Source organism: Scomber japonicus, chromosome 1 (assembly GCF_027409825.1).
Source record: "Scomber japonicus isolate fScoJap1 chromosome 1, fScoJap1.pri, whole genome shotgun sequence".
NCBI lineage: Eukaryota > Metazoa > Chordata > Actinopteri > Scombriformes > Scombridae > Scomber > Scomber japonicus.
The window spans coordinates 32,939,173-32,964,777 of NC_070578.1; the positions used below are offsets into that span (position 1 = coordinate 32,939,173).

At 38.2% G+C, this 25,605-nt stretch overlaps 2 protein-coding genes across 3 annotated transcripts; both read right to left on the reverse strand.

The window, feature by feature from the left end:
- Positions 1–2,211: 2,211 nt before the first annotated feature.
- Positions 2,212–13,103, reverse strand: pamr1a (peptidase domain containing associated with muscle regeneration 1a). Its single transcript, XM_053322437.1, has 11 exons — positions 12,944–13,103; positions 12,452–12,577; positions 11,068–11,182; positions 10,070–10,287; positions 8,009–8,197; positions 7,697–7,891; positions 6,973–7,039; positions 6,088–6,350; positions 5,506–5,846; positions 4,360–4,797; positions 2,212–2,292 (listed from the first exon to the last, which is right to left on the reverse strand). The coding sequence occupies exons 1-11, from the start codon at positions 13,071–13,073 to the stop codon at positions 2,212–2,214; spliced, it is 2,163 nt and encodes a 720-aa protein (XP_053178412.1). The 5' UTR covers positions 13,074–13,103.
- A 5,935-nt stretch (positions 13,104–19,038) lies between these two features.
- slc35c1 (solute carrier family 35 member C1) lies at positions 19,039–23,821 on the reverse strand. Of its 2 annotated transcripts, XM_053318624.1 has the most exons (3): positions 23,807–23,821; positions 22,256–22,770; positions 19,039–20,705 (listed from the first exon to the last, which is right to left on the reverse strand). In XM_053318624.1, the coding sequence occupies exons 2-3, from the start codon at positions 22,737–22,739 to the stop codon at positions 20,125–20,127; spliced, it is 1,065 nt and encodes a 354-aa protein (XP_053174599.1). In that variant the 5' UTR covers positions 22,740–22,770; positions 23,807–23,821; the 3' UTR covers positions 19,039–20,124. The 2 variants fall into 2 exon arrangements, with proteins under 2 accessions (XP_053174599.1, XP_053174607.1); XM_053318632.1 differs by lacking the exon at positions 23,807–23,821 and having other exon boundaries at positions 22,256–22,873.
- Between the last annotated feature and the right edge of the window lie 1,784 nt (positions 23,822–25,605).

Consider the following 25,605-nt stretch of genomic DNA (forward strand, 5'->3'; position numbering starts at 1 on the left):
ATACAAGCTGCTGAAGTGAAGACATGGTATATTTTTATGTCCTGCACTATGGTCTTTTATATTCACATGACTCATGGTCAAAGGCCTAAAAAGGAAAGTGAACTAGCATTTAAACATTATAGAATGACACACGTCAAGGTCTTTTCAGTGCCTCTCAGCCATTCGGCTTCCTTTTCCTACTGAGAGTAATTGCACATTTAGAGGTTAATAATTTGCCTCATGCCCGAGGCAGTGAATTGGCAAATGGAGAAGGTGGAATTTTAAATTACTTAAAAGGCATTTTAAACTGGCAATCCTGTGGAGGAGATGCTGATTTCATTGTATAGTACTACGAAGCATTTAACCCTTTTAGGAATTAATTCAATTGCAAACATGTGGAAAATATGTGTTTTATTATGACCCGAATGAAGGTTGCAAGCTGAAATGTGTATGTCACATTAAAACTGGTCTGAGGGTGCACAGTTCTCCTATTGTGTGGTTATCATTAGTCATTACAGTGTGATTTGCAGTACTACATGTTTGACCTACAGAAATTATGTGTCAAGGCGCTGAATGTGTGGTATCATGTGTTTAGTGCTGAATGGAAACAAATGAGGACAATCTAACATTTCTTTTCATGTGTTTAGGCATGAAAACACAAATCACATTAAAATACTGATGAAATTGTTCACAATTCAATACATTGTTCTGAGGTGCTGTGTGCATCTCCACCTCCTTCTGCAATGTTGGCTTCATTTAATACATGACAAACAAAATGAGATAAAGGAAAAGGGCTTCCCATAAATGGTTAAAATGATTTTTGAATATTTGTCTGATGTAGTGGACACCAGCTGGACATGGACAGCATATTATTTTAAAGAATTAACATAAAATGTCTCCTCAGGGCTTCCACTTAGTTAGAAAACTCCACAAGTTTTCTTTGATGCACAAGTGATTAAGGCAGGCAGACTCCAGCTTTAGCAGATTTTTACAGGGCTGCCTGTTAGTTTGGGAAAGTACAGCGTGCATTACATTTACTGAAAAATATGATCTAATTAAGATATCTACTGTCTAGTGTGCCTGTGAAATGTGCTCATATGTATAAGAGACTTATTTGCCTGATTGATTAAGGATGTTCACACTCTCAGGCTCTCTTTTACTAGTTTAATTGTTTCAGTAGAGTTAGTGTGTGATAGAAAGAAAAGTATAGAGAAGAAAATAAGAGTGAATATTTACAAATCCCCTTTGTAAGAGTAGTACATTGTGTATTATGCAGCAAAATGTGCAAAATGTATTTTTTATTTTACTGTGATTTTAAAAGTTTTTTAAATTATTATTACAGTTGTAGAAATATGTGATTATGTCTGAATGATATAAAAAGCTGTCGGATGTGCAACACATCTAGTTAATTTTATTCAGGATTTACAGTGTATTCCTTCAGGCGATTCTTTTGAACTTCATCCTCTTGCAGCCTTGTCTCAACTTGGGGAGTGTGGTGGGAGTGAATCTCACAGAACGCCATATCTCTAATGATGCATATGTGGCCCAAGGGCCAGCAGTTATGCATTGCTTTAAGAAACTGTCACTTCCATAAAATGCAAGAGTTGACTTATTCCTGTCCTGAGATGTAAAGTTATTAATCTTTTAACTCACTCACAACATTTACTTGCTATGTTTCTAGAATTATAAAAACCATCTTGGCTTATTCCTAGACTTTGTCTACTGATTTTCTCTGGTATTTTGCCAGTATCCTGAAATTACCTCCAGTGAACCAGTCACTCAGTTTTAGCAGTGGGAATATAACCAACCCATAACCAATGCACTCAGGTGTGCTTAGAATTGGGTCACAGCACTGACAACAATGTAACTAATCATCTCTAATAGCTAATCTAGCAGCCATCCTCAGTTCAAGGACCATCAGCTTGCTGAGTGACGCTAGAGAGGATGAATGCTGGGTCACCCTGAGGGAAATCATTTCTCTATCCCAGTCACAACGGTTCCCCTTTAAATTACAAATTACTTGTAATTACCTGTTTACATGCACATCCATGTACATGTTCTTTGTCTATGAAAGGATAGTGTAATTATCAACTTCATCCTTAAAGAAAAATGCTCACCTGTCGATGTCTTCTCTTCTATAGATTAGCAGATTTGCCCTCCGGGATAAAGGTTTGTCTTCTTCAAATGTTCTTAAAATTAAAGCACTCAAAATTAAGACTTTTTATAAATAAATCACTCAGGTGTTGCAGCAGGGTCCTCCTTCTCCTCTCCCTCTGTAAGGTATAGAGATTCTTGCACCTCCCCCTTTGCAACCTAGGCAACACACATACAGTGTCCCTGGACATGCACAGTGTGCGCACTGATGCGCAGACAGAGCGTGCAGATTTGAGATGAGAGGTCAGTACCTCCTCCCAGGTGTGGGTGGGGGTGTTCCCTCACTTAAAGAGTAATAGATTAGCAGACTCACCCCAATTTTAGCATCATGGCATTATGCAGTAAGATGGAGACTTTTGCTAGTACATAACATTACAATTCCAGCACATTAAGTCAATTACATGTAAAAACGATTCTGTTTTGAAAGCACCTGTATTTATTTGTATGAATTATCATTTGCATAATGTTTACTGCTCTGGTTCTTTTCCATATTTTTGGATGTTCAGTACAATCATCAGTGTGTTTACAGCTGAAGTTGAATGCATTCTCCAGTCTTGATTTATGTATGTTAACATATTTTGTGTAATGAAGAAATGTTTTCCTTGAAATGCACATCAGATTACTGTATACCAATATTTTCCTTTGCAAGCTTTGCAGAGAGAGACTGACCACTGAGCTTGTCGTTGTTTAACTGGCCGGGCTTGGGTGTCCTGCACAAAGCCGCAGAGAGCACAGCGGGTGTCTGCGTCTCAGGAGTAAGAGCTAAGTTTAGCAAATCCTCTCAGTGTGTTTCTCAATGACAGCACATGTCGGGTAGTCTGCAGTGAAACTCACGAACGCATCAACTCACATGCAAACGCGCTGTAGACACGTACTGCACATAGTTACTGAGACTAACTAACAAGCACTTTGTACATGTTGTACTGCCCTGCACGTGCACACATGCAAAGCTTGGCAATGCATGTAAATGGGGACAATGAACTATAATTACAGTTATTGGTTTTTAACAACCAAACAAAATGCCTGCTTTTCTTAATCTGGATGGAATAATAATGCTTGAAAACTATGAACAAAAAATTCTTATTGTCAGTTTAAAAAAAAAAAAAAGAAGATTTTAGTTGCAGACAAATGCATTTTCCATTGCAAATGAGGATTTATCACTGTTGGGATTTCTCAGAAACGTAAGAGGTCAAAGGCCTGAAACCGGCAGAAATTCAGTTATTTGCCCAGAGAGACTTCAGCTGGATGGAAATCAAGATAGAAACTCTGTACTCTGACTTTCCTGAAGACTTCTTCTGTTTGTAAAGCACTCTGTAGGTTTCTATTTAAAACAGCCTTTACAAGTATTATGCAAAATTAAATTATGATAGCTATAGTAACTTCAATTGCTTTTCACAGAGAAAATCCGACCAGAAGAGGATAAAGCATACATAATAAATGAAAACAATAAATACACTCTAAGTGAATAAAATAAAACTATTCTCTACAGACAAACTGTGCTTGCGTCTTTGACTACAAAGTCACCTTAAGATTTAAGCCTGGATCTAGAGACAGCTTTAAGCACACAGTGCCAAAAGATAAGTACTTTTAAAAAAACATAGACATTTCTCTGTTACTTGGAATAATGTCATGAACTTCACAATAGCATATACTCCCTGGTTGGAGTGCTGAGATATAGATTAAACACTCAAAATGTCATCTGGAACATTTCTTTATTCTTAAAAAATCTTTATCCAGTTTTTCCAAAGTATTTGATAACATTCAGAGTTCATGAGTGTGTGTATATGTGAACAAGCACTTGATGAGTTGTTTGAAATGGATTTAGCCTTATCAGATGCAAATACATATACAATAAAAATGCAAATACAATAACATGCGCACATAAGACAGACAAGTGGATTGCCAGCTAATCAGTTCTCACTTCATATGATATTGACATGGATAGCAGGTACACAATTATCATCTCTGTCTAGAAACTTTCCACTTTCCCTTTCATCATTTCTTTGACAATTAACACATTTGGAAAAAAAATAAAGATGTAAAAAGTTAATTCTTGAAAATCAGCTTTTAAATGAGTTGTTTTGTTTTGTTTTTTAATGTCTACTTTATATTTGCCGCTAACCAGTCTCGAAAGTTGGCTATTTTTGTTTGAAGTGTGTAAGTCTGTTGGTGGCAGTGTGTTTCCTTGTAAATGAAACTCTCTAAACCAAGCAGCTGCCAGCGTACCCTCGGAGTCTCCTCATGACCAGACAGGATTCCACTTGTGGATGAAAATGCAACTGGTGTGGTTGCAATGCCTGGGATAACACTGGGACAAGGGCTTTGAAGACTGGACGGTTTGCCAATGACACACAGTGTATTGTGACTGAGCACTGTGGAATGTGCACCTCCTTGAGCAAATTCTCTTTCGCATTGAGCAATATCACCAAACTCAACAAGTTTCGTCTGGCTTAAGGGAGTGTAGCGGCTTAAACTCCTCTGATCATTTGGTGACATCCACCTCACAGTAAAAGCCTCCTGAGAGGTCACCTCACCTCCTTGTATTTCAGGTAAACACACTGGCAATACACTCTCACTGATCTTGGCTTTGTCCTTAAGCTTGAGCACAGCCAAATCAGAGTCTTGTGAAGTGTAAAAATCTGGATGCACCACAATGTTTGAAACCTGTTGTGACATAAAGACAGAAAATTGGACGTCAGAATACCGGAGAAAGCTTCATTTCACAATAAATTCTTGTTTTTGGAATATGCGTCAAGATGCATAAATATTTTATATCCAAGCCAAATATATTCATATCCTGGTAAAGCTTTAAGTGCACATCTAAATGTCTTAGGATTTCACACTGTACCATTTATAAATAAAAGCTATCTAGAGGATTATATTTGTTTAATGAAGAGTCCTTTCTTAATACTTAGTTATTGCATCTGCTGTTTGGTTGATCTTGTAATTGTGGGAAAGTTTTGTGCACTGTATGACAACTAAAAGGTTGTTGAAATACACAAAAAACAAGTGCAAAACCATGATGAGACACCTAGAAGCATGGTTTTGGTCATTTTCAGTGTAAAACAACTCTATGCTTTGAGGTTGCATATGTGGCTGAAATGAATCTTTTCCAGATTCTTTCTGCAATTTAAATTCACCTGCAGAAGACATTCAGATACCAAATCTCTGAATTCATGCTTACTGTGAAAGGACTAGGCTATGTGCAGTATTTTGTTGTGGTTAAACCACCAAAACACCACAAGAAGAAGAAGAAGAAAAACGATCTGCATATGATTTCAACAGAAACATCAAATAAGGTCGAAAATATAAAACAAATTATGAATTTTCAAACACTAGTTGGGACTTTCTGATAAGTAGGATGTATTGTACCTTGATATGATGCAGGCTTTTCATCCAATCGTTGGATGTCTGGTACTGCCTGCCTACAACAACCTTCACATGAGCTGAGTGAAGCGGCTGCTGTTTGTCCTTCCCAACCACACAGTGAGCCGCCACCAGGACGACACGCTGGCTGAGCAGAGCCCCGCTGCAGGCCAGGTGCCAGAATGTGGACTCTTCTGAGGGCCCCTGCTGGTCCGACATCGTCATTACAGGGGGCTTGTTGCTGCTGGCGGTGCGATCAGGAGGGGAGCGGATATAGATGGCTGCATGCCATGGCCACTGAGTGTCTGTGAGGTTGTGTGTGCTGAAAGTGTCAAATTTCCCACACACTGTGGGGAGATGACAGTCAGAGAGGAGAAAGCCAGTGTCAAAGTAATTTGAATTTACCAGGAATAACTGCACCGTGTTGGTTAGTCTTTCGATTATAGAAAATGAATTATGGAAAAGAAAGGGAACAGGAACATTGTGAAACATTTGAAGTAGACCATTCCTATCAATAGCTTGTTTCTTTCACAGTGACTCAGGTTTAACTTCTCTCACTAGCTGGGTCTGAACTGCTGCTGCTCTCACCTGGTGAACAGGAGACATGGCGCCCACTCCACTTGCCAGTCTTCAGACAGGTACGTTGGGAGCTTCCGGTGTGGTGGTAGAGAGGTGAGGCACACTCGTATTCGATGCTTGTGTAGACTGTGTGAAAGCCACGAGGAAGTTCTTCTACAGCAATGTCGCTATTTTTGATCTTTCTATCCAAGCTGAGTGGAGTAAAGCCACTGGACAACAAGTCATGCATGGTATACCTGGATGAGAGACGAAGCCTTTGGTTTACATTATCTCTGTGGAAAAGAGAATAGGTTTTGGGAAAAAGCTTCTAATGTGCACATGTGTGAATAAATGTGGTAAACTGTCACCACATCCACAACAAAAAACAAAACATTAGTGATACATACTTAAAAGATAGTTAAGATTAGTTCATTCTTAGCACAAGGTCCAATTACATGACATTTCCAAAGCTTTCATCCACATCTCTATGCCATCATCAGTGAAAGGAAAAACACTGATGAGCTAAGAGTTTCCAAGACACAAATTGCTGCTACAGTCACCAATATAATGACAGGTGTTTTTTGTTTTTTTTACTTATCTTATCCACAGACTTTAACTCAACTCCTGCAGAATTTAAAGCAATCATGTGTACAATTTGAACATTTCTGGCTCTAGTGTCCCCCAGTAGTAGCATGAACAAAGATACAGGGTCAGACATTGCACACTGCTGCTGCTACCCACCTCCCAATAATCCAACCTTGGAAATTAACATGAATGACTACTGGACCCAGTTTCACAGGGATTTCATTTTTGAAAATCTAAAGATAATAAAATAACATAAAAAACCCACACATGGCGGCTTTAATCTGACTTAAACGTATATATACACACACAAGACATTGTCACAGTGGATACCTGGATATAATGTGTGGCTTTACAACACTTTTTCGCACAAGCACAGACACTTTGGGCTCTCGACAGGCTAAAAGGACAAAAGAAACAGTTGAATATTAGTGCACAAGGGTACGTCTTTGAAACCCAACAGTTCTACTGTAGTAAAATGAATAATTGCAAGCAGAAGGGTGAGTTACTCAGAGGAAACAATAATAATTCTATGAATAAAATATCAGGGACAAACACATCCATTATAAAGAATAATTCAAATCCATTATCGATCCATTTCAAACAAATAACCCTGTTTACTAAACACTCATCATTGTAACCCGATGCACCAGATGGTTTGTTTTACCATGAACCATATGCTGTCCTTGGAAAAAGGTTCTTTATAAAAAAAATACTTTGCAGGTGATTGGATAAACCACCTCTCTATCATCATCTATCACAATGTTACCTTGTAAGGTAGCTGGAGTCTTGTGATTACGCGATCATGCAATAATCCTCACAGCATTCAAAGTGCATAACTTGAAACCTGATAAGTTGAATCCAGCTCCCTCACAAAGTGCTCTAATTGAAAAAATGTTACTTTTTATAAGTCAGGATATGTGAATTTCTAGGGAAACTTATTGTATGTTAGAAACATTTTTTTGCCATCCTCACATTGTAATGAAGTGAAAAAACTGCTTACTTTGTTTGTGGAACAGTGTTTTACCAACCCTAATGTATTTTTGAAAATAACTACCTCTCACACACTTGGGTGGTCTGTGACTCCAGGATCCATTAGAGAGGCAGGTACTCTCATGGTTTCCACTCAGAACGTAGGACTTTTTACAGAAAAACTCAACTGTCTGAGCACCTCCAGCCGTGTCAGGAGCAGGTTCATAGTAGCCATTGAGCAATTTGGGTGGAGGGGAACACTGGACCATGTTTGTTTGGACTGTATGAGTAAATGTTTGAGAGACATGAGAAAAAAAACAACAATAAGTGCATTATATGACTTTTATGCTGTACAACACCAGAAATAAACACCAGAAGCCACCTGTTGAAAAAGTACCTTTTACACATGTGGGAGGTGTGCCACTCCATGTACCATTGGGCATACAGGTCCTCTGCTGGGAGCCGATTAGTGTGTAAGGTGGATGACACTGGTAGTTATATACAATCCCCTCCTTCAGGCCAGATGCAGGCAGCAAATATCCATTCACAGGTGTCTCTGGGGGTGCACATGATGGATTCTTGACGGCTGAAAATTGTGGAGAAAATTTAAGGCTTTGATAAATGAAAGGCAAACCTTCACTGTAACAACCAAAATTGAATAAGAATGTGTTACACGTGTTTACTGGACTCACATAGATGATAGAAAATTAACAATAGGATTCAAGCCCACTCCCCACCCTCATTCTGAAGCTGTTGCGATTCCTGTGGTATATTTTTGCTCCAAAAGGAATAGCATTACTTGGATGGCCTCTTGCTGCACAATTATGACAGTCTCTGATGATATTCAAACAGTTATTGGATAAATAACCATAAACTACATTACTTACAGTTTTCTAAGTCAACCGTAACTCAATTTGAATACCAAGATAATAAATTGAGATTCTTACAATCTCCCAAGAAAGGAGGCACTTTGCGTATAACCAGAGTAAGCCTATTTTTTATTTAGATAATTTTTGATGAGTTGAGGGAAACTGTACTAAAATCTAAATGCCATTAAACTGCAGTCCTAGAAGGAGCATTTAGAGGTGTTGGTTTCCAGGCCAAGAATTTAGTATTTTGATAAATTTGTATTAGTATGTATTTTCTCTAACCATACCGTACTCAGCATGACACCGTAAAGTCTGAAGAAACATGTCAAAGAATGATTGATAGTAGACTGGAATAACTTGAGGTGCCTCACAAAGGATATCACATTCTGCTCAAACTGTGTACTGAAGATATTTGACCCACTCTGTGACAGTATAAGACTCCTGTGTTCTGGAGCACGTCTTTGTCAGTGTCTCAGGCATGCAGACATGAACCGAGCTCATATTAAAACATGTTTTAAGACAGAACTTCTGATTTGATTCATCTTTGCCATCCCCCGACAGTTTTCGATTTTTCAATTTGGCTTAATATTTTAAATGTCATATCCTCCCACACATGAAAGCTGGTTATCGAAAACTCATCTAATTGCATGCAGTCTAACGTGCATTAAAGAAAAAATCTGGACATGTTCTTACTTGAGCTCCAAAAAAGATGTATTTTTGTAATACTTTGATGCTAAACTTATTTTGTAGAGAAGTTGAATGCATTATAGTCTACATTAGCAGGCTATTTTTTAAATCATTAATATTTCTAATCAAAAGAACAATGGCCCTAATTATAGGTTTTTAACTGGAGAGTCCCTGTAAAATTAACGTAAGCAAAAATAAATTGGACCCTCTAATTGCCGCCTCTCTAAAACAACTAGGTCTTTTTTTATATACATACAAACTGAGATTGGACCTTACATCTATTAGGCTGTTTGGGTGTGCTAGCAAGAGTCCGTGATGAAAAAGACTGGATAAATGTGATGCAAAATAGATGCATGATTTGCTTCAAAGAGGGCAAACGAGTGATATGAGTATAATAAATCTGTTTGCCAAATGTCCGTCTCACATCACTGCCCTGTGTAAGGAAACTGCACACACACAGCAAAACCAGGAGTGTCCAGGATTAAATATGGTGCCTGCAAACAAAATCAGTGGCCGCAGACTGCACAGGGGATGGCAGAGCAGACAACACAGTATAATTTATTTATGATAGAGGTATCTAAAGTAGATATAAATATGAATGAGAACATCACATTGATACTTTCTTATTCTTTTTCTATGGACTCCACAGAGAAAACCAACCCAAACATTGTATTAGCTGATTATTACACATGGAGTTTAAAAATTAGCAGCAGCACTGTATATTATAATACAATATAATACAATAATATTGCAAAGCAAAAACCCACCATAACCTTGTTAATTAAGTTATTATTCTGAGGTATAAGATTGCATTACACTATTTAGCGCTTCTATCTAACCTACACACGCTGCACACTTTCAATATGTAATACATATTCACATTGTTTATATGTTATACCTGCCTGAACTCTCCTGAAAAGTCAGAACAAAGCCATCAAAGTTGTTGTAGCCATCTGAGGTAAACAGGATGTGTAACATGTTCCTGGAGCTTTTAACTGGAGGAGGCAGCTGATCCCCACAAAACCGTCCAATCACAGGGGAGCTGAGATCGTCACCGTCACGCACTTCTACGTAGTCATAACGACAGTTATGGTCAGACTCCAGACTCATCTTTGAAAACCTGCAGCATAACAAAAAAGTTACGTTTATTTAACCTATTTTTGCCAAACCGAAACAAATGACTTAACACTGGTCTTTTTGGTGAAGAACTGTGTAAACAAAAAGTCCAATTATGTGAGCTCATGCAGGGCTGTCAATCCACTGTGCTTTGACCTCAACATCAGTTGACAGACTGATGCTGAGTTGATCCCACAAGGAGCCACTTGCAGATGGAAAACTACAGTAGTACCCAGCACACAAAAACAAAACATTAGAACAGCAAGTTCACTGCGGCAGTTGCATTAGATGCAGTGATTAAACCTTTTACAGGTCTGCCTCTATCTAAGCTCTAGATTCAAAGGTGATTATCACCAACTAGATCATTACATGGATCTAATTTGTTAGCTGTATTTTGTGGTAATCAAATCATATCCAATGCACATACTGCACACCAGGTAAGTTCTCTTGGAAAGAAACAAAAAGAAGAGATCCAAGCAGTGAATGCATAGCTTCTGTTTAAACTATAGAGATCCTCACCCTGACTTAAGCCTATTATCTTATTACCTACCTCTTGTAGTCACAACATCAGCCCTTTCATTAATCCAAACACAGACAGTGAAATCTCATCAATTTTCACCTTAGCATCCACAGTCCTTTTAAAAACACATCATCACTTAGAGCGAGTTGATCATCAACACTTCACTTTACAAATTAAGGCTGTTCTTTTTTTATTCTATTCGAGATATTTGTTTCATTTCAATTTAAAAAGATTTTATGTGAAAGCTTAAAAAAAGAGACCCACCTCAACTCAACACTGGTGCCCCTCTCCATGTGCACTCTCCATTCACATTGGGCATTTGTTGGGTAACTCTCCAGGACTATGTGACCCTGAGTCCGATGAATGACACCACCACAGGCTACTCACAAGAGAACTGTAATTACCTTCACATTGTAAATAATGTTGGTATTCATGCTGGCATGTGTCTTCTTCAGAGGACTGAGCAAAACAAGATAGGGAAAATCCTGCCAATACATTTCACAAACATTTTTGTACACATTGTCCCTTTAGCAAATAGTGGAATAATACTGCCTGATTAATCTGAATGCAGGGTTAGTTGGTCCTATGCTTGCTTTAAACAGGTTGTGTAGGACAACATAAATTGCATACAAGCCCCATTCTTTCCCTTGTGCATGTCAGACTGACAGAACAAGTATTAGAGTACAAGACAGGCATCCAAGTAGTGATTTCCCCTCAGGCAATGAAAAAATAAAGAATGGAAAAATACCACGAGGGTGAATAACGGGAGTGGCAAGCATGAAAACCTGTCTGCGTCCCTTTGTTAATAGAATAATGCTGCTAAGAGCTTGTACATGTACACATTTGATTTAAACTGGTTAGGTATGGTTTTGCTGTGGGAAGTGCTGCTATTCAAGCTCTCAATAGAAAATAAAACAATGTATTACCAACATCAATATTTCAGTATTTTTTAGAGAACATGAATTTCAACCAGATACTTGCAGTTCACCATGGCTGCAACAACTGAACTGGATGAAATTCAACAACAAAGCATTGTCGCCACCAAGTGTCCTAATAGTGTATTACAACTAGAGTGTTGGCTCACAGCATTGATTATGACTATAGCCCCAAACTAGAAAATGGCCATCATTACCATCAGACTTTGCTTTTGTGACCTAGACAAGGATATTTAAAATGCATTTATACTAACGTTATACAATAGTGAACCCAAAAGAATAAGAAGGGCTTTTCTTGTTGTTGTTGTCGTTTTTGTTTTCCATTTACAATTATACTGTCAATCACTTCCACGAATCAGCTCCCATCATCATATCTGATGATTCATCATGTTGTTTTTTCCTGATTTAATGTGAATGAAAATGTGGGTGTGTTTTCCCATTGGGAATAGGTCAATTTCAAAACATCACTGTCCTGGTCACAAAAGCAAAGTTTGAAGGCAATAACAGTCATTTTCTAGATTTTTATAAAAGTATTGTTTATATTTATGTACAGTATAATTCATACTGTATCTTATCAGGTCAGTCATAGGACACATTCATCATAGGACTACATAATATTATTACGTCAGATTTCATCTTGATTCAGGGCATTCAGTTCATTCTGTGGCAAGAAAGGGCCTTAATTAACCAGAGGCACATTATAAGTTACTCACTTTTACAGTCTCCTCCACTCCAGCCTTGGCGACACTCTGTACAATACTTTCCATTGACAAAGAAATCATCATTGGCTTTCCATGTTCCATTGTGACAGGTTTTACAATTCTCAAAGAGACTGCAGCCTGGACAGGATAAAAGCAGAAAGAAAATGGAAAGAGTAACCTAAAAGTAATAAAGTAATTTGAAAAATTTTCAAATTAATTTGCTACTCCTCGTCGCTGACCGATAACACCATAATGATTTGCTCAAACTCAAAGGTTTAACACTTGTTAATTTAAACACCCAGTGAGAGAGAGAGTCTGGCAGGCGTGTCTCAGGGAATGCAGTCTGATGTGTGAGACAGCAGCAGCTGCTCATTCATGATTAAAAGAGAAGCACAAGCAGTAATAGCAGGACTGATACTAAATTAAAATAAGATACAAAAAGCACCTTTCATATTACTGCTGATTAAAAAGGTATCTGTAAGTGGAAATAAGGGTGAACTATACCTGGGTGAATGATACAAGGGTCACACTGATCCAGAGCATTTCGGCAACAGGGAACAGTGTAGCCAACCTTCGACCCTTTTGAGGGGCACCGACACTGGATCAAGTCGTACTCACAACAGGGGCGACACATGACGTTCCACTTTGAGCTCGGGCAGTTGTCCTCTTTTAGAGCTGTAGAATAAGAGCAAAGGACACTGGCAACAATCTTAATGTTCGCTTCTGCAACCTCTGACTCCTTACACTTGTGTTTTTGGCTCAAAGAATGTGGTCAAAATATAAGATATATATGGTCTATGTGCCAACATTGTTCAACTGCTACAACACATTCCTGTTTCTACATGTGGTTATAGACACAACAACAGAGTAAAGGTGTGAATCTGTACCTGTTATCTAATAAGGCAGATATGAAACAAACAACAAAAAACATGCAGCTGCAGAGATGTGCAATTCATCTTGGCAGACAATCTTATGGCAGATGATGCTATCAAAATCAAGCTGGACTGTACATTAATGTACAATTTTGAGCAGCTTGGGATGAAAATAAGGATTCAAATTTGTTCCACAGCCCCACTGAGCATGCTAGCTTTGTTTTCTAAACCCTAACCTGAATGCTTTATACAGTGTTAATGTGTGTGACATTGATCTGATAAGTCCAGTATATGTTAGGTATTGCCACAGAAGAAGCTGTATACAGGATAGATGCAGGGTATACTTATTTTACTGAGACACTTCGCATGTGAGTCTGTGGCATGAGTCGAGAGAAGTCTTAGTAGCAGAAGTGACTCATCGTGCATGAAATAACTCTGTTGTTACTCAGCAAGTCTATGTTTAAGTATGTATCTTGTTAGAACAACACTTTCAGAAAGAAGTCAAAAAGAAATATTAAGATTTTCTACACAGTTTTACACGGTAAGAATGATATCAATATCAAGCTGCAAACAAAATACTTTTTACTTACCATGTGGCCAAGCTCTTACACAGAAAGAAAAAATGAGGAGGAAACCGTAGTATTTGGGGTCCAGAGGGTTGGGCATTGGTACTTTTCTCATGAGGAAAGTGAACATGTTTGCTGCCAAGCTCACAAAGTTAAACTTCCAAATGTGTTCCAAGAAAGCAGGAGTAGCCCAGTGTTACCCAGATATCTTCCTAGTCTGCTCAACATGTGACGTAACTGTGTGATGATGACTTTCCCCATCCCAGCATATCATACAGAGATTTTTAACTCTTTCCCTTCATAATGTTTTCATTTGTAAAAACCTGAATTTCCCTTACAAAAGTCTACAGATACCCCCTGTTTCTCTGCCTTCGTTGTCAGAATGAGCTATATGCTTTGAATTAGTATAGGGGAAAGTACTTACTGGCAAAGGAAGTGGAAAGTGCATTTAAGGAAAAATAAAGACATGCTAATGAGTAAAACAGTGAAAAGTAATGTTGAAAGTCCAGGGGGAGAAAAAAAGAATTCCATCTGTCAGTTTACTGAGAGAAGTTTAAAGGAAACTTTAAACAGCAGTAAATATCTGTGAAGCTTCAATATTCAAAAATGATTTCCACCCAACACTTCAAAAGCCATGTGAACAAAAGCCATACGCATAAAGTCAAATGTGTTTACTGATGATTCACCACCAGCTGTCATGTCATGCTGGACATGACAATTTCACAACTTCTTGTAAGACAGATAACAGATGTCCTTTGTAACGACCCGATGAAATGTTTATGATGTCATTCTCCATAGATTTTGCCAGGAGCAATGAGCCTGAGAGACTCGTCACAGCACATTTCATATCCAAGGTTTCTTTTCCATTACCTAAGCCTTAAGCTAGCAGTTTCCATGCTTTGATATCTCTTCTCATATAGCAGGTGGTAAGTGGACAGATTGAGACTGATAGTACTGACAATACAGCATGACTAAAACTGCTTTTTAATACCAGTACTGTAACATTCATATTCCTAAGGGTGATGTTACAGAGATTCTGGGACTTTTGGCTACATATTTCACACATTAAGATTATGCAGATCATTGTTGCTGTCCAGTTAAAACCACCAATAGCATATTTTCTGGGAAAAATAAGGATTAAGTGTTTCTTTATAAATTGAGAAATGTCTCCTTTACTTATGGGATTATCAAAAAAGCTTTTCACTAAGTAGATGGCAGGACTGTCTTTATTAGCTGAGGAAAGGGTGGCAGGAAAGTGAAAATATGTCTTCATTTTCCTGTTGAAATAGTAACCAAAAGCTTAATTGATGGCCCTGACATACTATCATATGCAGTTCAATAGTTAATCTGTTATCAAAGAATAGCCTACTTAAACACAAGCAGATACAAAGCAATACAAGTCAAATGTTCACTCTCTCTAAGTTCTGGTTTGGTATCCACCAATTCCTGATGTTACTCACTGGCTAGTCAATATCTGTGTGTCATTTGGAGCTGGGCTTGGTAGTGTGAAATCTTGTCCAACTTGACTGAATACGAAAGTACATGCAGCATTCAAAAGTAGGGGGGGAAATATGAGAAAATTACAGATGTGTCAAAGAAAACGGAAAGCTGTAATTAGAGCCAAGGGTGCTCATAAAGACTTTGCTGCATTTCAATTATACATTAGGAAATAATTATCAAGTCATGCAACTATGCTGTCATTCAACCATATATTTGCCTAAAAATAAGCCCAAAATGTAGTCCCACGCCTTCAAGTCCACAAGTCAATATAAATAATGTTTTACCCTGAACATATAACACTGGTTTGGCTGATAGCAGTATGATCCTCTTGTGGGACATGCTGAGGAATACAAGATCAGGCAAACATTATACCACTTTTACTTTATACCAACATTATACTTTCGCTCAATTTTTTGTTAAAATAATTAGATGAATACAACTTTTTCAAATTTTTCTGTCTAAATAATAATAGCAATGTTCATTGTGACATTAAAAGTGCCTTGTGGAGGATATACAGTCATTGCCTTCAGTGTTGGATACACAGCAATGCACTTGGTATATTTAATCACAAGGTTGTAAACTGTAATCTCACACTGTAGCCTACAGGGGGCATTATATACATATGCAACTCTGATGGCAAGATGAAAATATGCTTCTGGACAGAACATGAATATTTATTATATTTAACTGAAAATATCCCAGTAGTGATTATCTCTTCCATCAACAAACTCACATATTTTTTGACCACCACTTCAAGCTGACAAATATACAGAAAATATGAATGACTTCTTATGATTCTTGCAGCCTTTGAACTGCCACTCATTGCCGAGGATTTTGCCTCCTCCTGTCATGTTGAACCTGACTCAACCAGACATGAGAGCGAACGCCAAGGGGTGGTGGTGGGGGATTATGCTTTCCACATTATGACACAGTTATAAAACTTTCATCAGTGTCAGAAGGCCAGATTCACTGTTGAAATGAGTTCTTGACATCAGAGACCAGTGTTTTTTAGTTCATGTAATTACCCATGGCACTCTATTGGCTATTTTTATCCCCCCTCAGTGTTTCATTTGGAGGCCAGAGACTCCCATCCAACTCTGATCCAACATGCATTGACCTTCCTTACCTCCATCCAGTGTTCACAAAAACCAAGCTCACTACTCACATTGGCACAAATGAGACAGGTGGTAATGGGGGGGGGCTCTCACTGACACATCTTGATATCATAAATAAACCTGTGCAGGTGTAATCTTAAACTAAGAAGTATTGAGAGTTGCAGAGATAGAAAATAGACAATTCTCCTTATCTTCAAAAGAAGCATGTTTAGATTAAATAACAGGGACAAAGCAATATGAGCTGGTACAAGAATCTGCAGGTATACTCAGCTCTTTGAGGCTTGGTGGTGCTTCAGGCTACATGCTAATGTCACTATGCTAACATGCACACAAAAATAGGAACATATTAAAGATATAGTAAGCGATGTGGGGAGAAACGAGGAGAAAAGTTGTTGATATTGAAAACAAAAACAACCTCCCCCCCCCCCCCCCACTTACCTCCCTTCGTGCTCCTTCTGGGGCTCCACTCCGAAGTTCATGGACGCAACCACTGCGCAAGCTGACCAACATGGCGGAGTCTGAAGCGCCTGCTGCGGGACGGTGAGCTTTAGTTTGATAGCATTTATTTCTCTGTTAGTACAAGTGGCTAGCCTGGTTAACACCAGACCGCGTCTCAATCTCATGTGAGATTGTGATAGCAAACCTGTTTATATGTCTTCATGACTGTAAACACTTTGAAAGCAAACAAGCACCAGATACACAGAGACCAACGTTGTAGGTTACGTTAGCACGCTGCTAACGTTAGCTTCTGTCTGTTCCTCCGCGGGGTCTCTGTCGATCCCTCCGCCGTTATAAAACATGGAGCATTGTTGTGTTGGCTCAGTCCGAGCCACATATTTATCTGCTGGATCTCAGAGCCCAGGCAAAAAATGTATTGGATTATTATCACTTAATACAACTTTAAATGAGTTTTCAATTAATACAAACTTTGAGGGCTTCAAAGAAACTCACTCAACAACTTACATATAAAGAATACCAATTTGTTGGTTATAAAATCTAAACTGCAAGGATACTTTATTGTTTAGTAACAAAGATACTTTGAAAACAAAGACTGAAACAATAAGACAATACCATTCATTTCCCATTTTACATGATAAGAACAGGGTTAAGGCTTGTGATCCAAATAAAGTTAATGAGGTATTAAGTGAAATCTAGAGCAAGCTGTAAAAATCAAAATATTGTATGTATGAAGAATGGATTGATTTTTTTCTTCAGAATTATTTTGTTACGGTCCCTTAATGCAGAGAAAAGGAATCTTTGTCCAGACCAAGTCTGAAATTAAAGCTGCTCATAAATCTCTGTTACCTGGCAAAACACTTATCCAACAAGTTTTATTGGTGTTTTCAGGACACGTTGGCTCCCCTGTTAATATTGCTGCTGGATTATATAATAACTAATCAATGTATGCCAGGAACTATGCGCCAAGTCACTATTTCCATGAATTCCAAAGGCAGACAAAGACCAACTGCAAATTGTTTATTTTAGTCTTTTACATTGTAGGTGACTTGCAAAAATCCTTGAAATGCGAATGCAAACGATCATTATGTCTTTGATATTACATACTATATAATAACACCTTATTTATATAACTCTTCTCTTAACAACTTAGATAAAGCTGGGTTCATACCAGGACATTTGTCTGCAAATAAGAGGTTTAATATTCCACACGTTGGCAGGGAATGTGGTTTCTCAGCATCTTGCGTTACTGCTGTCACTGAGAAGGCCTTTAATTAGATTAATGTCACTATTTGTGTTATGCTCTGTCCAAGTTTGTGGTTTGGATCAGTATATAAGATGGGTAAAGGCACTTTACTTTGAAACAGTGGAATCTATGTGGTGTGGTAATATCATCAATCATTTGCTCTTGCTTTGGTTCACATGTGCCATACAATCCCAGACAGGAAATAAAAGGTGTTATTAACATTAGTTATCAATTCAAAGTGAGCCTATTTGCTGATATATTATTAACACACACAACCAAAACATTTTATAAAGCAGGTGCATTGTGATTCGATATAAATTACACTAAAAGTGAGGGAATCCCACTCAATAAAATACCTTTCCAGTCTCACTGGGGGGCAACCAACTTCAAATGGAATCCAAACGGACATGAATATGTATGAATTAAAATATGATCCCATACTAGATGCACCGGATCTCAAAACACAAGATCGTTAAAGTTCAGCACTGTTTTCACTATGCAGGATACCTGAGGCTATTGAAATTAACATCTTACCTATGCAGCCTTCATCAATAACATTTAAGTCCTTGCTGAGCTGGCCTGAGGTTCAGCCATCAGGAACTAATTAATCCACAAAACAGTAGAAGGCATTTACCATTGATACTTAACTCATAGCATAAAATGTTTTATGTTAAAATGCTACATTTATTCCAGCTCTGAATCATTTTTTTAATTAAATTTGAATATTTATAATTAATAATACAGTCTCTGAATTGAATCTGCATTTAAAGAATGTAGATTGACACAAGGAATGTATATATAAATTATGGATGTTTTATTTGACAAGAATACCATATCACAAAAATAGCTCTATGGACCTCTAATTTCATTATTCACCACGCACATCAAGAAGCGAGCATAATGACATAATTTTCTCTTATAACTAAAAAAAAAGGAAATAGTTGAGTTGTACACCATCTTTAATGTTTCATTTTACATAAGCTATAGAGCTTTGTTTCTGAAATGTAACAAAGACCTTTCAAAAAGTTGGTTTGGAATACAGACAATGTTTTACCCAAACCTCCGTCACATTATACCATAAGTTCAGAGTGAATGATGAGTGCAAACAAAGACATCTCGGTTGGAGTGCAATCTATTGTTGTAAAAGATAGTGATGCAAGTATACCCTATTTCAAATGTAAGAAGACACATGAAATTGGAGAGGCTTCTAAGTAAATACCCTCACAATGCTCTCTTTCAGTCTGTCCCACTTTAGTTTTGAAATGCAAATATATTTCCATAAAGCCTATGTGACGATGTGCTGCAGTAAATGAACAACAGGTTTGAGACTGCATCAGTGTAAAGGAGTGATTTTTTTGATCAAAGTTCTTTTGTCTTGACTTTGTTCATAATTGTGAAAGCAGACATGTTCTTAGCCAGAGGCTAGCCGAACAGCAGTAACAAAATAACAACGTACATTCATAAAAACTGGCAGCAATTTTTAGGGTTTGCCATTCCCTCTAATAAAACTATTATCACTAGAATTAAACAATGGGTGTAGAAAAGTTTTCTAAATTATGCAAAATCCTCAAATACAAGTTAATGTCTTGTATCTTCCCTGTGAATAAAAACAGGATTTTTCCTTCACTGGTAGCATACACCATAAAAGACACATTATTATATTTTTCAGTCATTTTTAAAGTAATAATAAAAAGGCCCCAAATGAGTGTATATAGCTTTAAATAAAAATAATAAAATACACAAATGACTTCAAACCCTTTGACCTTACATGAGACTGTATAAACCCTCAGCATGATTAAACTCAATCAATATCAGTGTAAAACCTGCATGTATCACTTCAACACCTGATCGGTTATATTCTCAAAATCAACATTTTCATGATAAGATCAGAACTGAAAATTTCTCAGTGAAAACCTAGTTAAAAAAAACGTTATACTCCCAAGTTGCTTTTGTCTCCTGACAGCAGCTTTTCCTTGGCTGAATCCTGAGGGACTTTGTAGGGAGTCTTCTTCATTTCTAGGCTTTTGACCCAAGTGTAGGCCGAAGAGCCACAAAGAACCATCATGTTACTGGTCCACCACAGCATGCTTTTACTAGAAGAGTTGTACACTACTGCGATAACAGTCTGAGCACAGGCCTTTGCAGTCCCTGAGACGTTGTGCGTGAGTGGACTCGTATACTTGATCTGGAGGCCTGTGACGTAGCCGATAGTAAAACCGAACACTCCTCCGAGGGTCATCATGCCCCAAAACCCGAGGTCAGTGAAGCGGCTGAAGCTTGCCAGATGACCCAACTCTCCAAACACAAGGATAAGTGGGACAAAAAGGACACAGGCATTGATGTTGTTGTAGTAGGACAGTTTCCAGATGTTTCCATCTACTGCAGGCATCACCTTTTTTGTGTAGATGGCATTAAGAGAGACAAAGGCACTGGCCAGCACCCCAAAAAAGACGCCTGACCAAGAGAGGGACCCTGCCATGCTTTCTTGGTCCACACCGAGCCAGAATCCACCTGAGAACCAAAAATACACAATAAAAGTATGTTTAACACAAGACAAGGGACATTTTATCCTTGAAATACCAACCTACATTATAGTACTTTTTTAAATTATCAGTCACACAGGAGAATAACAGTTATATTTAGGGTATTGAGTTCAGGTGAGAATTGGAGTATTGGTTGAATCTCAGGCTGCAGCTTGATGGTTACCTAAAAAATCTCTTTATTATGTTTTAGAATGAATCAGTCTGGAAATACTTCAAAAGAGCCCATTACAAGCTCTCAAAGCCAAAGGAAACATCCTCAAATTGCTTCTTTTATTAAAACGACCAATAGTCCAAATTGTAAGTATACCCAATTTGCAATAATATAAAATAAAGTAATAATAAAAATGCCAGATCCATTCAGCTGGATTCCATGAAAGATGAATTGTAATTTAGTCAAAGTGAGTAGTAGTAATTGAACACTGCTTATTGATATGATCATTTTCAACCATGACTCCAAGAAAGTCCAAACTTGATTTAAACATTAACTCAAGGCCCTGATAAAGGCTGCAAGCCAAAACGTGTCAGTCTACTAATAAAGTTATCCTATACTACAAGTGTTGCTGGAGCTTTGACTTTCTTCAGGCTCTCTCTATACACGTTGGAAGCAAGTGGAAATGTGCCAGAAACCTCCACCCTGTTTCTACAACCATGACTCCAGAAAGTATCCAAGGATCAGTTGTGTCTTTAATCCCACCTTCTAATATAAAGGCTACTAATTAGGGCTGGGCGATATAGACAAAATCAAACATAACTATATGTTTGACCAAATACTGTAAGGATGACTACAGGTGCTTTCATAATCATCATTAATGTGTATATAATGGCCATGTGGGTAAAGATGAACAATATTACAGCTATAACAGCCAGTAAGTTAAGAAGAAGTAACTTTACTGTAATGCAGCCTTTAAAGCTAGAAAAAGACAATAATAATGTCATATCACAATATTACACTATCCCAAATCTAAGATGGTATCTAGTCTTGATATATTGCCCAGTCCTAATATTAATATTAGTGGATCCTCACTGAGAGCACTAAAGCAGGGGTGTCAAACATGTGGCCCATGGGCCAGAACCGGCCCGCTGAGGGGTCCAATCCAGCCTACTTTCCTTCTTCCTCCCTCCCTTCCTTCCATCTTTCTTTCTTTCCTTCCTTCCTCCTGTCTTTCCTTCCTGTCTTGTTTTCCTTATCCTCCTTCTTTTCCTTACTTCCATTTGTCCCGTTCCTTCCTTCTTTCTATCTGTCCTTCCTCCCTTTCTGTGTTGTCTTCCTTATCCTCCTTATTTTCCATCCTTCCATTTGTCCCCTGTTCCTTCCTTCCTTCCATCTGTCTGTCCTTCCTCCCTCCCTTCCTTCATATCTTCTCTTCCTTCTTATCCTTCCTTCCATCTTTTTAATGATATGACCCTCATGAGATCAAATTGAGCTGTATGTATGGCCCTTGAATGAAAATAACTTTGACCCCCTGCTTTAGAGGAACTACATGTTAACCCACATGCAGGAGAGGAGGGGGAAGTTACCTAAGATGACAGCACAACACAGTAATGCTTGGAAAGATGTGGTCTGCTTCAGGACGACATAAGAAAGCAGCACATTGAACACTGTGCTGAGGGAGCGACCGACTGTGTAGAAAGCCACTCCGACATATTTCAGGCACAGGTTGTTGAATGTGATCATGCCTATGAACACGATGGACAGAGGCAGCACCTCCCGGGACGTCTTCACGTCGAATCTGACCGACGGGAAGTCGATCATTCCCGGCGGACACAACCTGGACATGAGCTGCATGACCCAGCAGAGCCCGACAGTCACCACACACTGATAGAAAGTCACAAACAACGGTGCGTCCAGGTCACCGTTATCCAGCAGATAATTGTTGAGGAACACCATTGTTATTGAGACGAACCAGTATAACACAACCACTACTGCTATCCTGAGAGCTCGGAGGAAGAAAGTCTCTCCGTGTTCGTCTGGGTCCATCGATCCCGAGCCGGACAGAGCCATCCTCAAGATGTTGGACCGCTTCAGCTGCGTCCTGTTCATGATTAGACAGAGAGAGAACAAAAGACTGGAGCATTTAAACGAGCTATTATGTAGCGAAAGACAGTCAGGGCTAAGTAAACGATACAAACATGACTGCTAAGTTCCGCCAGAGGCAACACAACAGTACGACTTCCGGTTTTATATCTTCAGAATAAAAGCCTATCAACCCCGAGGAAAAACCGAAAAACTAAGAAGTAATCATAGACTGTATATGGAAGTAATGAGTAAGTAGGCTCCGTGACGTCACCCATTGGTTTGTGGAGTCCAGGATTTGAAAATATATTTTTTTAAATTTGCTTTGAAAGGAACAACACAGATATTAAACATTTTTGCATGTTGTTTTAAATAAAGGTTGTTCTAAAAAAATAAAAAATAAAAAGGCAATTTGACATAGTGGACATGATGCTATGGGCTCAAAAGGACTGTGAAAGAGACACCTGTAAATCAGTACAAAACCTATAATAAGCCCTCTCTCGCTCTCTCTCTTTCTCTCTCTCTGGCTCTCTGCACACACACACACACACACACACACACACACACACACACTTATGGCGCTTTTCCATGATACAGGTACCAGGTACTATCCCATCCCTAATGGAAACGCAAAAAAACCGAGTCGAGTCGAGTCGTGCTGCTAGAACTGTATCGTGGAAAAGCGCCACTAGAGTGATCTGCCTTTGATGAGCAGGAAGAGGTCTCTGCATCAGCTGCTTTGTATTTGGGACTGGATGTACTCCATACTGCAAATAATTTGTCAACAGCTGGTCTTGTGTATAGAACATCTGGCAGGGCTTTGGAGTTGAGTTTGCTGTTCATAAGACTCTTTAAAAAAAATCAATTTCGGATTGTTATCCAAAACGTTAGTGCTGCATATTACTCTCATATAGAGATAGATGCTCACACAGTTATTGCACGTCAAGTCAAAACTCCATCTGTTTTGCCTTGTATCAATCAAACATTTAGACACTTATAGGAAAAAAAATACATGGCTTAATAAAAATCAACCATCATTTTAAGTGTTCCCTCACCAGAAGGTCAGTGGTTCAATCCGGGCGATTGATAATATACCCATTTAAGGAAGCAAGACAGAGCAACAGGACGCTTCCTCTTTCTCTTTCTCTCACACGCGCTGCATGGACAGTCACACGCGCACACGCACACGCAGTCACGTATGTCTGTGCATATATTGAAAATTAAGTATATGCCTAGCCAATATATTGTGACTGATTTGATAAATTATTTGATTTGATTCAATATATTATCTAAACCAACACATCATATGGCTAAAAGTAAAGGCCACATTGCCCCACTAATCAATTGATAGGAGTAATTTATTTCACTAGACGGGTGATAAAGTCAAATACAAAAAACAAAAGAAGGGTTTTTAAATCTTCACTTTTATCTTGAAGGTGAACCCTTAAAACAGGAAGTCTCCTCCAGCGTGACTACCTCATCGTCAGCATTAGTTTTTTTTATTTAAAGAGACAGTTACATTCATAGATCAAACGTTGCCCCATTGAATTCCTTATTCTTAAAAAAATCAATCATTTGATGTCTCAACTTGCAATATATTCATAGCTTTGGTTTGAACTGTTGCACTGACCCTCATTTGTAGTAACCCATCATTTTGTTTGGTTTTAATTTGGTCACTTGACAAGAAGTTATATTAGTTGGGTTTTTTTAATGAAGTATAAAATTGTTAAAAAGCTTTCTTACCTTAGACTGGTCTCATGGAGAAACAAAGTCTCTATGGAGGTGTCCTGTCTTTTCTCTGTTAATCCTAGCCCTCCTATAAGGGAACAGCAGGAACACAGGTGCCTTTGTATGATCCGCATTTCCTGGTATGTATAAATTTGCCCTGTCAGAGGGCAGTGTGTGGGTCAAACCATGGCAGAATAAATTAGAATGAAAATTAAATATGACTACATTTTGATGAGGAAGGTATGTGAAAGTTACTTTGGTTTGTTCACCTTTTGTTATCAGTTTAGATTACAACATTTAAACCTATTTGGGGGGTTTCTACCAGACCATCTCAGATTGCACTATTGCTAATTACAGATCTGAAAATGTACAATGATTTACTAAACTTGATGACAAACATTTCAGTTGTAAATTTTTAAAACGTCTATAGTGTCAGCCAAAGAAACTGAAGAAAAGAGAATTGTCATATCATCTCACCCACAACAGTATACATGTTTAAACAGCAGAGCCACAGTGAGAGTGAACAACAGAAGAAACAACAAGGGTGAGGAGTTGTGACAAAGATTTGTGTAAAGAAAAAAGGAGATGTTTGAAGGCTGTGTGGTTTCACTGCCAATTTTAAGTAAAGTTCAAGAAGGTTTTTAGTGTTATTTAATTAATTTTGTATCTATCAGTAAATGTAGATCAAATACTCAACTTAATTTATTCATGAGGTTCATTTTAAAGTTTAGTGTGGACATAGTCTTTGTGTTGTCTTTCAAAATGTTTGATTGCATAGTTGGCTATTTAATACAATACCTCTCCCTGCTTTCAAATCATTAGTCATGAATACATTTCAATGCAAATGTGCTAACAACATTTAACAGCAGTGGTGACAGCTTTTGCCTATAGAGTTGTTTAACATTGCACCCGAAAGACGATGAGAATACTGCATGCATTTGTTACATAATTGAAATATGAATTATTCAAATACGCTCCTCCCTCTCACCCCAACCCTGTGTTTTCACTTAACTGAATTGTTCTTCCTCTAATTTCTCATACTCACTACACCACTGATACTGATACTACCGTACTACCGCCTCAAGACACTAGGTGGCAGCAAATAATTATTGTTTCTTAGGCAGAC

Excerpts from the sequence above, each read along its gene's own strand:
- slc35c1 (XM_053318632.1), bottom strand. The coding sequence starts at position 22,778 with ATGAACAGGACGCAGCTGAAGCGGTCCAACATCTTGAGGATGGCTCTG. Across the intron at positions 20,706-22,255 it reads GTGTTGTGCTGTCATCTTAG|GTGGATTCTGGCTCGGTGTG; the intron begins GTAACTTCCCCC and ends TTTGGTTCTCAG.
- pamr1a (XM_053322437.1), bottom strand. The coding sequence starts at position 13,073 with ATGTGTCGCCCCTGTTGTGAGTACGACTTGATCCAGTGTCGGTGCCCC. Across the intron at positions 11,183-12,451 it reads GAGTGGAGGAGACTGTAAAA|CCTGTGGTGGTGTCATTCAT; the intron begins GTGAGTAACTTA and ends TCTTGTGAGTAG. Across the intron at positions 2,293-4,359 it reads GTCATGAGGAGACTCCGAGG|GTTGCAAAGGGGGAGGTGCA; the intron begins GTACGCTGGCAG and ends TGTGTTGCCTAG.